Source organism: Dama dama, chromosome 33 (genome assembly GCF_033118175.1).
Source record: "Dama dama isolate Ldn47 chromosome 33, ASM3311817v1, whole genome shotgun sequence".
In the NCBI taxonomy this organism is placed as follows: domain Eukaryota; kingdom Metazoa; phylum Chordata; class Mammalia; order Artiodactyla; family Cervidae; genus Dama; species Dama dama.
Window position 1 is genome coordinate 7,984,864 of NC_083713.1, and position 18,538 is coordinate 8,003,401.

Genomic DNA, 18,538 nt, shown 5'->3' on the forward strand with positions numbered 1-18,538 from the left:
GTTTAGGGTAGACACTGTCACCATCGCTGTAAATACTACTCGGTGATCCTCATTGCTGCTCAGTAATCTTTCTTTATTCTCCATTCAAACTACTCTTTCTAGCCTGGTATTCTTAAAAAGGGCCTAAGCCGATTGGAAAAGCATAAGAGGAGATTTGCAGAACAGAAACGACTCAGCAAAGTGCACCGTGCTGTCAAGTTCAGCATTGAAGGCAACAGGATGCCCCTGTAGGCCGGGCCCTGCCAGAGCGTTACCTGGGAGGTATCCCCAAGGAAGCATGCTCTGCATGGGCTTGAGCAGCTAGAGTGGAAACAAGTGTGTGTGTGCTTTCCTAACCAGAAAAGGCCAGGACCTCTTTAGTTCTGAAATAATGACTGTGCCAGGCACCCAGTGACATTCTAGTCGTCCTGAATATTTAGAAATTGATTTGAGGTTCCCTTCCTTTATCAGTCAGAGAAGGCAATGGCACCCCACTCCAGTACTCTTGCCTGGCAAATCCCATGGATGGAGGAGCCTTGTAGGCTGCAGTCCATGGGGTCGCTGAGTTGGACACGACTGAGCGACTTCACTTCACTTTCGTTTATCAATACCCCAGTACATAATTACCTCACTGATAGATATTTTGGTCTTTCTGCCTGGTACCCTTTTTATTAAAAAGGTTTTTGTCAGGGCCCAGAATCAGAGTGGCTGGTCTGCCTTACAGGCATATAAGCTGGTTAGTAACATCCAGGTGGAAGGGCGGTGGCTTCCTGTTGTCAGTGGCTCAGTAACCTGCCTTTGAGGGCTCATTGCATAAATCCTGACACTGAATACTGAGGAGATAAATTTAACTGATATACAGTTGGTCGATGGCTGGAAATGAAGACGACCTTGGGACATTCACAAAGCCAGACCCGCTGACCTGCTGTGCTCCCGGGTTACCAGCAGCACTCTGCTGCAGTGAACAGTTGAGAGTCTAAGTGTGTGGTCTGCCCTCTGTGACCCCTACTTGGGCAGCTGTTTCCACAGACACACTCACTTTCCTGCAGGTTCACTTTGCTACTATCAAGACCAAGCACACAGTCTTATTTATTGAGAATAAATAAAGGGTAGAAGAGCACTGGTTCTGTGCTTAGAATTCCTTCATCTCTGCTTCCTTCCCTATTTTCTCCCCACTACCCCTCCTTTTGGTCACACTTTGTGGCTTGTGGGGTCTCAGTTCTCTGACCAGGAATTGAACCTGGGCAGTGAAAACCTGTGGAGAAGGCAATGGCAACCCACTCCAGTACTCTTGCCTGGAAAATCACATCGGCAGAGGAGCCTGGTGGGCTGCAGTCCATGGGGTCACGAAGAGTCAGACACGACTGAGCGACTTCACTTTCACTCTTCACTTTAATGCACTGGAGAAGGAAATGGCAGCCCACTCCAGTATTCTTGCCTGGAGAATCCGAGGGACAGCGGAGCCTAGTGGGCTGCTGTCTAAGGGGTCGCACAGAGTCAGACATGACTGAAGTGACTTAGCAGCAGCAGTGAAAACCTGAAGTCCTAACCATAAGACCACCAGGGACGTCCCCTCCTTCCCTTTTCTCTTCTGTCTATTTCTGTTTCCCTTGATATCCCTCCTTCCCCTCCCCACCACCCCTGTTTTTCTTTACCTTTACTATTCTCACTGTCTGTTCCTTTCTTTTATTCTTCTCTTTCATACTATATTTTCTTCCCCAGCACACTTATTTTAGAAAATCAGGATCTACAATAGGGCAGAGAAAAATGTAATAAAAAATCGTAGTGGCCAGTCTTTTTTGGAAGGGCATGTGCCTGTCTGCTGGTGTTGATAGTTTGGATCCCACCCTCCCTGTAGGTGTTGGGGAGGTGCAAGAGGTGGCCCGGCCTTCTCCTAGACTGCGACATGACCAGCATGAGGAGAGGGAAGTTCAGAGTTCTCCTTTGTCCAACATTCCCAAGATCAAAATGGACTGTTACTTATCTTGGCCTGTCTGGCTTATACAGCTCTGTCCGAAAAATAATAATAAGGCATGTTTTGGGAGGTGGTCTCGTAGCTAGCTCAGTTGTTAAAGGATCTGCCTGGAATGCAAGTGACCCGGGTTTGATTCCTGGGTTGGGAAGATCCCCTGGAGAAGGAAATGGCAACCCACTTCAGTATTCTTGCCTGGAGAATCTCATGGATGGAGGAGCCTGGCAGGCTACTGTCCATGAGGTTGCAAGAGTCGGACACAACTTAGCGACTAAACTACAAACCACCACATCCCATGTTACATTTCACTAATTGTCCTGACACTGTTTCCCTATTAAGATTCCTTACATATTCCCTCAAGACTCTCACACTGTACAGACACTAATGAATATTACTGGAAAACATGCTTCCTAAGAGAAAACTGGAGTGAATTAATGGCTTTCACATGAAATTCTTTTTGTTTTAAGTGTAATTTTATTTTTGAAATTACATGAGTAAATATACTGTAGAATAAACCCCCTTCCCCAAAGTTCTATTCTTCCTCCATGTAAAGAAGCACTGTTAATAATTTTGATGTATTAAATGTATTTTCAGTAATGTTTTAAACTTAGTTTTTCCTGCTTATAATTGTAGAAAATTTTGAGATTATAAAAAGGAAAATCACTCACCACTCAAAAGCAATTTCACAAAAATTTTGTCTTGTTTTCTATTGATATTTTAATATACTTAAAATTATATTTATATAATTTTGATCACTTCCTCACATTAAACCACCTTATATATTTATCATTTGTAATGGCTGCATAAATCTATCATGTAAAAATATATTAATAATTTGTTCATTCTTCTATGGTTTCTGATTTTTCACTTCTAAATCAATAACCTGCACTACATTGTATGTTTATATGCTAATTTATTCCATGGAATGCTTTTAAAATAACATTTAAATGACAAAGCAGTGCATGTTTTTATATAAATCTTTAAATACAAAAAGCACAAATAAACAGTGTCACTTGTAATCCCACCACACCTTATATTAACATTCTGGGTTATTTCTTTAATCCTTTATATATGTGTGCATAAACATATTATTACTGGTTTGGGGTTTCTTTTGTTGTGGTGGTAGTGTTTTAACTTTTAAACAAAATTGTGATCATTTTCTTTTATACCTTTTTAGGTTTGTGTTTTACTTAACATGGTAAAAATTCATTTGAGTAAACATTCTTCAGTGACTAAATATTGTATTATAATATGATTGTACCATATTTTTTAAAGCAAACCCATCTTGCTAATCTTTTAGGCTACTTTTGATTTTTCACTGATAAAGTGGTGCAGCAATTCAGTTTTACTCTCCTAGGGTGTAGGGTTAAGAAATCAAGAGAGAAGTTATTGAATTTGACATGCCAGGTACTCAGTTTTGTGTGTTTTCAGACTTGGGGTAACCAGGCATTTGCCAGCTACAGGTCTTATTATCTATAACAAGGAGTAGATCAGCGCAGCCTTGGCATGTCCCAGTTGCTGAGGTTAGAGGGCTCAAATTCTTACGGAATGTGCTGGGAGTGGACAAGAAGTCCAGGCTGATGTGTAGAGCTGCTGGGGGTTGGGCAGTGGGCAGAGATCTGAGCAGATAAGGCTTCCAGTGTGCACTGACTGCATATACTAAAAATTGGGGCACATTTTCTGAAAGGAAGTCAGATACTTGGGACTGTCCAGAAATCTGGGGTATTGCATAGGGCGATAGTTCTTTCTCGTCTGATAATGAATTTTTACACCCCCTCACAGGGCTAGTGCCAAATACTAAAATTGATGTTAATATAATATTTGTAATTGGGATGTACATAGAAAATCTAGGATGGATATCAATGTAGCTCTTATTCAAGAATGATATATTAGAGATCCTTGCTTATATCTGAGGTAGAAGCTGAATCTAAAGGTGAGATAAGCCTAGGAGGGGTTCCCCAACTCAAAAGAACTTCACCACACTAGTACCAGCCCTAAAGTATCTCCTAGTCTCTACCTTATTTTAGCATTCTTTGGATTAAGCTTCACAGGCGATTCAGTAGTAAATTTCTGGGGAAAAGAACTAAAAGACCTCATCTCTTTTTAACTACTCAGCATTCATGAAGATTGGGATTGCTGGCATTACTGTAGCAAACAAGAGGTGTTTTGCCGTGATCCAACATAAATGGCAGACCTTTTCAGCATTTCTTAAAGGTGTCAACTTCTTGGAGACCACACTTTTTCGAGACCTAACAATCTTTTCAAAATACAGAAAAAGTTACCTAACAACAAATCTTTAACCATAAAAGGGCAAGTAGAAAGAGAATGCAAGAAGTAGGAAGCCCCTTGGATCAAGAGGCTTAATTTACTTTTCTTTTTGTGTCAAACTGATTGCAAAGTGGTAGTAATAGTAGTCGTAGCTGATGTTTATTTTGAGCCCTGATTGTGTGCTTGTATTTGTTATTATTACCTGAGTCACTTCTCCCAGCAGTCCTGGAAGTCGTTCAGACAAGGGGCATCATTTGCACAGGGTTATAGAACCCTGACTATTTCTAATCTGAAACTAGAGCTCCAGCAAGCACTTAGCAGTTCTGATCTCATTCGTTACGCTTAGGGTTTTTTGTCGATGACTTTCCTTGCCTTAGAAGATCATAATTTTTTACGCCAACACTGTTTGAACTTGTGTATGTCAAATGGTCACCTCCATATGTGGTCTTTGAAAGGGAAAAGCATACAGTCAAAATGTAATCTGATGAATTAGTTTCATTCCTCCCCCGTTTCTCTCTCCTAGCAAATTTCTGTGGACTTAAGGCAAAACTTAAAAATACGGCACAGATAACAACAAAATTATTCTTCTCTGAGAGAGCTTAAGCATTTCTGACACTGCTGTGTATACTTGCTCTGTTGTTCCTGAGGTCACCAAAGCTTATTCTGGTTATTCCAGAGCTGGGAACTCTTCAGTCTGATGACTTTCAGATAAAAGAAGATTAAAGACAAAACTAAATGTATGTATGTATCAGTAATTTGCTGTTTAACTTTTACCCCACTCTTAGTTTCAGGGGACCTCCAAGAAGGGTATCAGTCGACTGGATAAACAGATGAGAAAGTTCACAGACATCAGGAAAAAAAGCAGATCTGCACACGCAGTAAAAATCAGCATCGAGGGCAATAAAATGCCCTTGTGACTGCCTGGGAGGTTCCCCATCGCTACTCTTAGGAAATGCGCAATGGACTCTTTGGAGAAAGATGATATTTTAAAGACTTTTTTAGTGTACCTGTAAATGATTCAGCTTGTATCAAATGTCATAGGATTCGCATTTCTCTCAGTTATATTTAAAACCATTTGTTGTGCACTTTGTACAGAAGAATAGTAGTCATACTTCTATAAACTTTACACAATAAAATTCCATTCTGGTTTTGGGGGGCTGTCTCTTCATTGTCTTCAAGGGTGCATTCTCTACCGGGGTGAAAATTGGTTCTTGGTGAGTGAAGAAAAACTGCAGCTGTTACAGAGGTTTGACCCTTCAGAGTTCAACCTTCCAGCTCCGGTATGGTGTGGCCTCCGTCCTTGTTCCTCACCGTGCGCTTCTTAAGACCCCTGGGACTTCCTGGGTACTAGGAATGTCTTTGTGTTGCTAATGAGGCGAGTCATGGTAGACCCCTGGATAACGAGGATGGGGGCTGGTCACCAGAAAGGACCTACCACAGAGGGTTGGAATTTGGGGCAGGCCCCATGGTGGGTGGGTGGGGACCCTGGAGATTGACCTGACCTAGTTGTAATGCCCCATGCTGTAATCAGTCGTGCCCAAATAATGAAGCCTCAGTTAAAAACTCGAGACACTGAGGCTCAGTGGAGCTTCCTGACTAGTGAACACTGATGTGCTGCAATGGCGATGTGCCTTGATTCCACAAAGAAAGGGTGCAGAAGCTCTGCGTTTCCTCCCAGACCTTACCACATCTTCCATGTGTCTTCATTTGGTTGATCCTCATTTGAATCCTTTATATTAAAACTCATTATAAGGACTTCCCTGGTGGCTCAGACGGTGAAAGCATCTACCTACAATGCGGGAGACCCCGGTTCGATCCCTGGGTCGGGAAGATCGCCTGGAGAAGGAAATGGCAACCCACTCCAGTACTCTTGCCTGGAAAATCCCATGGACGGAGGAGCCTGGTGGGCTACAGTCCATGGGGTCGCAAAGATTCGGACATGACTGAGCGACTTCACCTTCACCTTCACTTTCACTTCCAATTATAAGGGCAGTGCTTTCCAGAGTTATGGGAATCATTTTGGCAAATTCTTGAAAGTGCAGGAATTATGGGAACCCCCAGATTTGTAAGTAGTCAGAAGTTGGGAGGGACTCCACTTTCAGACATCATCTCAAATGGGGGTAGCGTGTGGAGGACAGACCCTAAACCTGTGGAGTCTGGTTCTGACTCCAGGTGGTCAGTGTCAGAATCAAATGGCAATGTCTTAGTGGGGATTGAAACAAAATACTGACAAAGTCATCTTAGTATTTCTCTTGTTAAGGAAATTTTTAATGACGATTTCAGTTAGTTTAAATTTGTTTGCTCCTTGGGAGGGCAGGGGTGGGGGTGGGTCCTAACAATTTGAAAAAAGGTTAAGAAGTACTATCTGAGAGGAGACGTGGACACAGTTGAAAATCGCTATAATTGCTGATGAGCAACCAGGCAATTGAGACAGGGAATAGTATAGCTTGCAGCCGTGTGGCTCTATTTTTGTGAACTTTAAAGGCATTTTTATAGTCTCTGCAGACTTATTTGTGAGAAATCTCATTAATCAAGATGACTAAATCCAAGAATAAATAATTGATTTTAATTATAGAAATCTTATGTTACAAATTGGGGAAGGGTTATCTGACTGTTGATATTCAGAAACACATGAGATTGTTGATAAAAGTCTTTGAACAACCAAAATACGAAGTTTGTGCACTTATAAAAGAATCTCTCAGGATCTCTTTACCCTTACTTTCAATAAATTTAAAAGTACAAATGTGATCGTTGTAAAAAGAAGGTAGGTAAAGATAGAGGTAATAACTAACCACTAGGTGGAGGTAGAAGAACAGCTATTATCTGCAGCGTCATTTTTGTATCATACTCTGAAACACTTGTGAGAACAAGCACAGCCATCTACTGAAGCAGATGTTGATGACCTTGATCATTAAAAATTCTAAACAAGAAAAGTAAAGTAGCGCTTTAAAAAGACTTCAAAGCTGTTGATGCACCGTTCTAGCATTTAAAGTGTTAAGTCCCGGTCATCTAGAAATTTCACCTATTTAGGGTTAAAATTCGTGTGGTGCCAGGTGTTAATGTAATAATCATACCTGAGAAATTTTAAATGTCAAAAAAATACTATTTTCTGTATAAAATGGCCATTGCTGCATGGTTTATTTTAGTCTCAAAACTGGCCAAGAATAGCCTTGTTTTCTAAATTGGAAATAGTTCCAATTTACAATAATGTTGCAAGAATGGTAAAATAAACCCCATATACATTTCACCTCTGTACAGCAAGTGTTAACGTTCTGCCACGTTTGCTTTATCACAGAAGTGTAACTTGCTTACAGCTTGCCTCTTGATCCCCAAATACTTAAGCATATTTCTTTCCAAAACAAGGACCTTTAGTTTGTCCCGGTGTTGGTGGTGGTAACTTTGACCACATGGATGCAGTGATGCAGAATCAACATTTATTTTTTCAGTTAACAAGTTTTAATTGTTGATTAATTTTAACATGGGGAAGTTGTGTGTGAATATGTAAAATACCCGTAAAATTTGCCATCATAGAAGACAGTTTTAAGTATGCAGTTGGTGGCAATACAGTATTCACTTTGTTGTGCAGCAATCACTACTTTCCATCTCCAGAAATCTCAGCTTGCAAAACTGAAACTACCCTTTGGACAGTCACTCCTTTCTCCCCTCTCCCCTTAGCCTGGCAAGCGCCATTCCACTTTGTCTCCAGTTTTGGCTGCTCTGGGTATCTAATGTAAGTGGAATCATACATTACCTTTTTTGACTTGATCACTTAGCATACTGTTCTCAAGGGTCATCCATGTTGTACCATTCATTTTAAGGTTGAAGAATAATCTATGGTCTGTATATGCCACCTTTTGTCAATTCATTTTGTTGACAGACACTTGGGTTGCTTCCACCTTTTGGCCATTGTGAATAATACTGCCATGAACATGAGTATACAAATACTTCTTTTGAGACCCTACTTTCAGTTTTTTCAAGTATATACCCAGAAGTGGAAATGGTGGATCATATGGTAATTCTATGTTTAATTTTTTTAAGAACTGCCATACTGTTTTCCATAATGGCTATATCGTTTTACATTCTCACCAACAGGATCAATTTGTCCACATCCTCACCAACGGTTATTTTCTGTTTTTTTGATAGTAGCCGTCCTAATAGATGTGAGATTGTATTATATTGTAGTTTTGATTTGTATTTCCCTAATAATTAGTAGTACTGAACATTTGTATTCTTTTGGGGGCTTTGGATATCTTCTTTGAAGAAATGTCTTTTCAGATCCTTTGCCTATTTTAAAAGGAAGTTTTTCCTTGTTGAGTTGTCAGAGTTCTATATGTATTCTGGATAACTTTATTAGATTTGCAATTTTTTCCCCATTTCTTGGGTTGCAGTTTCACTGTTGTACCCTCTGACACATAATTGATTTTAATTTTGATGTAGTTCAGTTTATTTGTGTCCTCTTTAATTGCCGGTTCTTCTGTGGTGTCCGAGAAATAATTGTCAGATCCGATGTCATGAAGCTTTTCTTACATTTTTTTATAAGAGTTTTATCTCTTGTATTTAGGTCTTTGATCCATTTTGAGTTAACTTGCATTTGATTTAAGGTAAGCATACACCTTTTTTTTTTTTTTTCACATGTGAATATCTAGTTTTTAAAACACTATTTGTTGGAAATATTGTCCATTCCCATTGAATGATCTTAGCACCCTTGTCAACAATTATTTGACCATGTGTGTCTATTATGTCTTTTTCTGGACTCTTATCAGTATGCCTGTCTTTGTGCCAGTACACCACTTTGACTACTGTAGCTTTGTATTAAAATTTTAAATCAGAAAATGTGGGTCCTTATACTTAATTCTTTTTTTAGACTGTTTTGGCTATTTGGGGGTCATTTGAAATTTTGTTTGAATTTTAGGATGAACTATATTTTTCTGTAATCAACATCATTGGGGTTTTGATAGGGATTGTATTGGTTTGGTAGATCACTTTGGGTAGTACTGACATCTTAAGAATCTTCCAATTTATGGACGGACACATAACGTCTTTCTGTATGTTGTCTCCTGTAACTTCTTTCATCAACTTTGTGTAGTTTCCAGTGCACAAGTCTTTCTTTCACCTCCTTGGTTAACTGTAGTCCTAAGTATTTTATTCTTTTTGACACAGTTGTAAATGGAATTGTTTTCTTAATTCCCTTTTAGGATTTTTCATTGTTAACATGTAGAAATACAACAGATTTTTACATATTAATTTTATATCATTCAACTTTGCTAAATTTGTTAATTCTAATGTGTGGGTGTGGGATGTAGAGTCTTTTGGCACATCTACATATAAGATTATGTCTACCAATAGATTTTGTTTATTTCCAATTTGGTTAACTTTTTTTTCTCTTAGGTAATTGCCCTGGCTAGGACTTCTAGTACTGTTTGATTAGAAGCCTCAAAAACGGGCATCCTGGGACTTCCCTGGTGGTCCAGTGGTTAAGAATCCGCCTGCAATGCAGGGGATGTGGGGTTGATTGCTGGTCGGGGAGCTAAGACCTCACATGCCACAGAGCAACAAAGCCTGGGCACCACAAATAGCCTGTGCACTACAGCGAAAGATCCTGCCTGCTGCCACTAAGACCGGAAGCAGCCACATCAGTCAATCCAATAAATATTTTTTAAGTGGGCATCCTTAATTTTTCCTGATCTTAGAGGAAGAGCTTTTGATTTTCCACCACAGAGTATGATGTTATCTGTGGGCTTGTCATGTATGGCCTTTATTATCTTGTTATAGTTTCCTTCCGTTCAGTTTGTTGAATGTTTTTTTATCATGAAAAGATGTTGAATTTTGTCAAACACTTTTTCTGCATCAATTAAGATGGTCATGTGGTTTTTACCCATTCTGTTAATGTTGTGATGTATTACACTAATTGATACTTGTGTTTTGAACCACAAAGTACATAATTCTTTTATGTACTGTTGAATTTTGTTGGCTAAGATTTTGTTGAGGATTTTTTTTTTTAAATTTACTATGGAAAACACCATGATTTTGTTGCTGTCATTAACATTAGTCACAAGGTGATTAAAATTTTTGTTTACCTCTATATTAATGAGAGTCGGACTGTGAAGAAAGCTGAGTGCCGAAAAATTGATGCTTTTGAACTGTGGTGTTGGAGAAGACTCTTGAGAATCCCCTGGACTTCAAGGAGACCCAACCAGTCCATCCTAAAGGAGATCAGTCCTGGGTGTTCATTGGAAGGACTGATGCTGAAGCTGAAACTCCCAATACTTTGGCCACCTCATGCGAAGAGTTGACTCACTGGAAAAGATCCTGATGCTACGAGGGATTGGGGGCAGGAGGAGGAGGGGACGACAGAGGATGAGCTGCCTGGATGACATCACCAACTCGATGGGCATGAGTTTGAGTAAACTCTGGGAGTTGGTGATGGACAGGGAGGCTTGGTGTGCTGTGATTCACGGGGTCTCAGAGAGTTGGAGACGACTGAGCGACTGAACTGAACTGATATTAATCGAATACTCTCTTGTTTTAACTGTTGGAAGCATTGAATACCTGTGATACCTAATGAACGTACACTCTTGTTTATATTGTATGCTGTAGTCATGATTCCTAGACGATGGCCTTGCTCTTACTGCACATTGATAGTTCTTACCTAACAAAAAGCAACTTGTATTTTAACTTTAAAGTTAACATTACTTTTCTAGCTATTCTGGCAGTGTGGCCTAATTCAACTGCTTAAGTTGGTGCAATACACAATGGTATTATATGTGGCAAGAGAATTATTATAACATGTTGACTGTTACCCTCCTCTACTTGTAAGAATAAAGGGTTAATTAACGAAATACCTGTAATGGAGACAATTTAGAATTTTAAGGGCAATCTCTAATTACTCTGTTTTAACATTCAATTTGATACAAGTTCTTTATTTTTGAAAATGTGGTAATATATACAGTTTATCCATATATAAAGTTATCTCTTAACTAAAGTGAACGTTGAGATAATTGTTTAGTATCTATGTAACTTTTTTATTGCTAAGAGCTTTTTTTTGTAGTCATAATACATTTTCGAAAATAATTCAAAGACACTATCTTTTTAGCTTAATAAATTTTATTCTCTTAGAGTGAAAATAAAAGGCTATCAACTTATGCAGAAATTGAATTTAACCAACATTTATGTTTAGATCATGATACTTAATGATATAGGGAATCTCAAAGGGTAGAAGGTATGAACCCAACTTCAGGAAGTTTATAACCTTGGAAATAATTAGAAATTATAATTTCACTCTAATGATAATCAGTAATAATTATCACTCTAAAGAATTGATATATTTCCTTAAACTGAATTGTGACAATGCAGGGGGGCGGTGCAGAGGGGTGAATTACTACAATTAAAGGTTATTTTCAAATAGATTTTTAAATATTACAGTCTGAAGCAGTGTTTTTTTGTTTTCATTGAGATATAATGGACATGCAACATTCTATTAGTTTCACATGTACAACATGATTCAGTCTTTATTTTGTAAAATCACTGCAATAAGTCTAGTTAATATCCATCACCATACATAGTTCAGATTTTTTTCTTGTGATGAGAACTTATTAAAATTTACTCCCTTAGCAACTTTAAAATATGCAGTACAGTATTATTAACTACAGTTGGTGTGTTTGCTGTACATTACATCCCTATGACTTAACTATCCTGGGAATTTGTACCTTTTGATCCCCTTCAATCCATTCTGGTTTTGGGGGGCTGTCTCTTCATTGTCTTCAAGGGTGCATTCTCTACCGGGGTGAAAACTGGTTCTTGGTGAGTGAAGAAAAACTGCAGCTGTTACAGAGGTTTGACCCTTCAGAGTTCAACCTTCCAGCTCCGGTATGGTGTGGCCTCCGTCCTTGTTCCTCACCGTGCGCTTCTTAAGACCCCTGGGACTTCCTGGGTACTAGGAATGTCTTTGTGTCGCTAATGAGGCGAGTCAGGGTAGACCCCTGGATAACTAGGATGGGGGCTGGTCACCAGAAAGGACCTACCACAGAGGGTTGGAATTTGGGGCAGGCCCCATGGTGGGTGGGTGGGGACCCTGGAGATTGACCTGACCTAGTTGTAATGCCCCATGTTGTAATCAGTCGTGCCCAAATAATGAAGCCTCAGTTAAAAACTCGAGACACTGAGGCTCAGTGGAGCTTCGTGACTAGTGAACACTGATGTGCTGCAATGGCGATGTGCCTTGATTCCACAAAGAAGGTGCAGAAGCTCTGCGTTTCCTCCCAGACCTTATCGCACTTCCATGTGTCTTCATTTGGTTGATCCTCATTTGAATCCTTTATATTAAAACTCATTATAAAGACGTCCCTGGTGGCTCAGACGGTGAAAGCATCTACCTACAATGCGGGAGACCCGGGTTCAATCCCTGGGTTGGGAAGATCGCCTGGAGAAGGAAATGGCAACCCACTCCAGTCCCCATGCCTGGAAAATCCCATGGACGGAGGAGCCTGGTGGGCTACAGTCCATGGGGTCGCACAGAGTTGGACACGACTGAGCGACTTCACCTTCACTTCACCCATAGCCCACCTCTTGTTTGTTGAGAATTTTTGAATCTGTATACTTTAAGCATATTGGTCTGTAGTTTTTCTTGTCCTGTACAATCTTTCTCTGTTTTTGGCATCAAGATAATGCTGACCTCAGAATCTGGAATTTGGAAGTGTTCCCTCCTCTTCAGTTTACATTGGAATCATTTGAGGAAGATTCATGTTAATTGTTTTCATGTTTGATAGAATCCACTGGTGAAGCCATCTTGTCATGGGCTTTTCTTTGTTGGGTGTTTTTTCAAAATTACCATTTCAATCTCTTTACTAATTACAGGTCTATTCATATTTCTGTTTTTTCATGTTTCTATTTTGGCCCATTGTGTTTCTAGGAATTTGTCCATTTTTATCTAGTTTATCCTGTTTTGACATACAGTTCATAGTACTCCCTCATAATTCTTTTTATTTCTGTAAAGTTAATAGTAATACCCCTTCCTTGATTCTGATTTTACTTAGAGTCTTTTTTTTTTAGTCAGTCTAACTAAAGTTCATTTTGTTGATCTTTTCAATGAACCAACTCTTTGTTTTGCTGTTTTTTTCTTTTTTTTTCTATTCTAAGTTTTATCTCTGCCCTAGTCTTCATCATTGCTTTTGCTCTAGGTTTAGTTTGTCATTCTTTTTCTAGTTTTTTAAGGTGTAAAGTTAGGTTACTGACTTAATGTTTTTTAATTAAAAATTTACAACTATAAATTTATCTCAGCATTACTTTTGCTGAGTCTCATAAGTTTCCGTATGTTGTGTTTTCATTTTCATTTATCTCAAGGTATTTTCTAACTTTGCATGTGATTTCTTTGACCCATTGGTTGTTTAAGGATGTACTGTGTAAATTCCTCATACTTGTGGAGCTTCCAGTTTTCTTCTTGCTATTGATTTCTTTAGTTTTATCCATTATGATTAGAATAGATGCTTTGTATGGTTTCAGTCTTAAAAGTTTATTAGGACTTGTTTGTGGCAGCCTTACCTATCATCTACCCCAGAGAATATTCCATATGCACTTGAGAGCTACTGTTTGGTAACACATTTCTGTATATGTCTGCTAGGTCTAATTGGACTCTAATGTTATTCAGGGCCTCCATTTCCTTATTGATCTTCTATCTTGCTGTTCTATCCATTATTGAAAGGGGGTTTTGAAGTTTTCTTCTATCTTTATAAATGTATTTCTCCCTTTAATTTTGCCAATAAGAAATTATTGCTTCACACATTAGGAGCTCTGATGTTTGGTACATATATGTTTATAAATGTTTTATCTTCTTGGTGAATTAACCTTTTTATCATTATATAATGTCCTTCTCTGTCTCTTACGACAGATTTTGACTTAAAAGTCTACTTTGTGTATGAAGTGTGTGAAGGTTCCCTTTTCTCTGTATCCTTGCCAACACTTGTTATTTGTTGTGTTTTTGATAATAGCTTTTCAGTTGTGAGGTGGTGATATCTCACTGCGGTTTTGATTTGCATGTACCTGATGATTAGTGGCATTGAGGATCTTTTTGTGTGACTGTTGGCCAGCATGGTGTTTTCTTGGCAAAAGTGTCTATTCAGGTCTTCTGCTTGTTTTTTAATCACACTGTTTTTGTTCTTTTTTTTTTTTTTTTTTTGGTTAAAAAAAATCAATAAATTGAACTTCTTCAAAACAACTTTTGATCTTTAAAAAACATCATTAGTTTTCAACCTGGCATGTAAGGAGTTTGAAAGTCATCATTGCTGACCTCAAGAAAAAAATGTGAACAAACTGAAAATCAACAACTGTTCTCAGATCCAGCAGTTTCGAGGTCACGACCTCTGCCCACAAAATTAAAGTGACAGGCACATACAGAGAATCGTAACTTATAGGAGCAGAATCTCTAAGGAATTAACACCAGGGCAGGAAAAGCTAAACTGTAATTGGTTTGCTGGAGACTAAGTGAAAACAGTTTGAGAATTACCACCCACCTGCCCCTTCAACGCCACCCCACCAGTTTTCTGAGGTTCTTCTCCAGAAACCTTACCAAGCCCTCAGAGAAAAAAAACCCCCTCATGCTTCTGGCAGGCAGAGGGAAAATGACCATTTTGCACTTGATATTGGTCGAAAGGACGCGAAGCAATGAAAATGGCCATTTTGAAGTATGCAAAGAGCCCTCTGTCCTAAGAAGGCCTGCCCTCCAGAGAAAGTGGTTTAGCAGAGCTCAGCTGACCTGGAGGAAGGGAAATACCTAACTACAGCCTCCTCTAAGCTTCTGTCTGGGTGAAGAAGAATACCCAACTTCAGCCCCCTCCAGCCTTCCTGTCTCTCCTAACAGAGAAAAAAGTGACTGGAAAGCACTTGTGAAGATCCCAGTCCAGGATCACAAGCCCATTAAGAGGCTGACACGTAATCACAGTCCTATAGGACACTCCCCTCTTTCCACACTGTACAACCACGTCAATAGAGATCCTGTTTAATGACAGGGAATACAACTAAAAGAAGTGGGTCTCAGATGTAACCTAAGACGGCTCCCAGGAAACCCAAAGGCAACCGGGGAGACAAAGCAAAGACTCCAGAGGGAGTTTTACCCTCTGACACCTACGTCTGTGTGTGTGTGTGTGCCCAGTTGCATCTGACTCTTTGTGACCCTGTGGACTGCAGCCTGCCAGGCTTCTCTGTCCATGGGATTTCCCAGGCAAGAGTACTGGAGGGGGTTGCCATTTCCTTCTCCAGGGGATCTTCCCCACCCAGGGATCAAACCTGAGTCTTTTGCTTCTCCTGCATTAGCAGGCAGATTTTTTACCACTGCACCATACAGCCTAACCCATAGCTAGATAAACATAAAGCCTCACATAAAAGCCCATTTACTTCAATTCATTTTTACCCAGTACCTTACACTGACCTTCAACAAAAAATTACAAATCATACTAAAAGACAGGAAACACATTTTGAAGAGACAGAGTAAGCATCAGAATAAAATTTGGATATGACAGAGATGTTGAAATTACCAGGCTGGAAAGTTTTTTCAAAATTTGATTCATATGCTAAGGATTCCAATGAGAAAAGGGCACATGCAAGAACAGATATGCAATATAAGCAGAAAAATGGAAACTAAGAAAGAATCAAGTGGAAATACTTGGAATCCAAAAATCTGTAACAGAAGTGAAGAATGCTTTTGACGAACTTATCAATAAACTGTACTAGCCCAGGAAAGAACCCAGAGCTTAAAGATATGTCACTAGAAATTTCCAAAACTGAAAAGCAAGGAGAAAAAAATAATGGAACAGAATATCTAAGAAAGATGAAACCGTTTCAAAAGGTGTAGCATGTGTAATTGGAATGCCAGAAGAAGAAAGAACGAGAAGAAATATTGGAATTAACAATGACTGAGAATTTTCAAAATTAATTTCAGACAACAGATCACAGATACAGGGAGCCTAGAAAACACCAAATATGATAAATACTGAAAAAAAAAAAACTAAAAAAACCCTACGTCTATGTATAGTATATTCAAACTACAGAAATCAAAGGCAAAGAGAAAAGTTGAAAATCCAAAGGGGGAAAGCACATTACCAATAGAGGAACAAGGATGAAAAATTACATCAAAATTCTCGTCAAGATACCATGTGGGCAAGAAGAGAGTGATGTAAAATATTTAAAGTATTGAAAGAAAAGCCTAGAAAAACCACCAACCTAGAATTCTGTATCCAGAAAATTATCATTGAAAAGTGAAGGGGAAAAAAAGACTTTCTCAGGGAAAAAGAGAGAGAGGGCTTCCCTGGAGGCTCAGTGGTAAAGAATCTGCCTGCCAATGCAGGAGACACGGTTTCGATCCTGGTTGGGAAAACCCCGCGTGCTGTGGAGCAACTCACCAGGCGCAGCACAGCCGTCGAGCCTGTGCCCTGGAGCCTGGGAGCCGCACCCACAGCCCACGTGCCACAGCTGCTGAAGCCTGTGCTCCACAGCCAGAGAGGCCACGGCAACGAGAAGCCCCTGCGTTGCAACAGGGAGCAGTTCCCACTTGCCACAACTAGAGCAAAGCCCATGCAGCAGTGAAGGCCCAGCACAGCCATAATTAATTAATAAAGTTGAGGGAAACTGTTGCCAGGAGATCGGCCTTGTAGGAAATGTGAGAAACAAATTTTTCAAAGACAAGCAAATGTATATACAGGTCAAAAACTCATATCTGGGACTTCCCTGGGGGGGTCCAGTGGCTAAGACTCCATGCTCCTAATGCAGGGGGCCAGGTTCGATCCCTGGTCAGGGAACTAGAACCCACATGCCATAACTAAGAGTTCATATGCTGCAACTAAGACCTGGCACAGCCAAGTAAATAAACAAATATAAATATTTTAAAAACTTAGATCTGCAAAAGGAAGAGAAGAAATAAAGGTAAATTAAAATATTTGAGCTTTCTTTTTTTTAATTGATCTAACATTTTGTTCCAAATAGTAATAGTGATTATAGATTATGGATAAGTGAAGTGAATGACTGCAGTGTTATAAAAGATGGAGAGAGAAATCAGGAACACCCTATTATAAGATATTTACTTGCACTATTGATGAACTGGTATAGTGTTAACTTGAAAGAAGACTTAGATTGGATGTAAATGTATATTGCAAACTCAAGGGAAACAAAAATTCTAATTTGTTTCAAAAGCATAGTTGATATGCTAAGTGGGGAGAAGAAGAAGAATACAACAGTTAAGACCAAAGAAGTAAGAAAACATTGGAAGAAAATAAATAACAAGGACAATGAATAGAAAACAGGAGTCTGCATAAAACATTAAGATACAGATAGATTAAAGGAACGGAGAAAAATACACCATACTAACACTAATCAAAAGAAAGTTGGAATAGTTATATGAATTTCAGACAATACAGACTTCAGACCAAGAAAAAATATCATGCTTATTGTGAATGAAAACTAGTATCGCTACTTTGGGAAGACAGCTTTGCAGTTTCTTACAAACCAGACATAATCATACCATACAATCCAGCAGTCATGTTCTTTTGTATTTTTCCAAATGTTAATTTATGTTACCATAATTTGAAAACTTACATTCATACAAAAACCTGCACACAGATGTTTACAGCAACTTTATTCATAATTGCCAAAACCTACAAGCAATCAAGAGGTCATTCAATACAGAAATAGATAAACCATGGAACATCCAGACAATGACATATTATTCAGCAATAAAAAGAAATGATCTCTCAAGACATGAAAAGACGCGAAGGAAACTTAAATGTATGTTGTCTAGTGAAAGAAGAAAATCACAAAAGGTTCCATACTGTATGACATTCTGGAAAAAAAGCAAAACTATGGAGATAGTAAAAAGATCAGTGGGTTGCTAGGGGCTTGGAGGAAGGGAGAGAAAGATGAGTATGTGGAACATGGGATTTTTAAAACAATGAAAATATTTTGTATGATGTTGTAATGTTGGATACATTTCATTATATGTTTGTCAGAACCCATACAAAGCAAAACACAAAGATTGAGCCCTAATGTGAGTTATAGACTTCAGTTAATAATGGGCTGCCCTGGCGGCTCAGATGGTAAAGAATCTGCCTGCAATGCGGGAGACCTGGGTTAATTAATAATAATGTGTCAGTGTTGACTCATTAGTTATAACAAACATATCACACCAAAGCAAGTTGTTAACAATAGGGGAAACTGGTGGTGGTGGGGGTATGGGGGAAATACGTGGGAACTCTGTACCTTCCATTCAATTTTTCTGCAAAACTAAAACTGTTCCTTAAAACAGCTATTAAAATTGTAAGTGTAGCAGCCATTCTGCCC

At 39.1% G+C, this 18,538-nt stretch overlaps 1 protein-coding gene across 5 annotated transcripts in view; it reads left to right on the forward strand.

Annotated features, from left to right (window-relative positions):
* The window catches only part of IWS1 (interacts with SUPT6H, CTD assembly factor 1), a 48,985-nt gene extending 43,612 nt beyond the window's left edge, over positions 1–5,373 (forward strand). For 3 of the 5 annotated variants that reach the window (XM_061135429.1, XM_061135426.1, XM_061135430.1), the window contains exon 14: positions 5,005–5,373. In XM_061135429.1, coding sequence (XP_060991412.1) covers positions 5,005–5,136 — 132 coding nt within the window. In that variant the 3' untranslated portion in view covers positions 5,137–5,373. Of the gene's footprint in view, positions 1–102 lie in introns of all 5 variants that reach the window. The other 2 variants (XM_061135431.1, XM_061135428.1) reach the window with 2 other exon arrangements.
* The last annotated feature ends 13,165 nt before the right edge of the window (positions 5,374–18,538 follow it).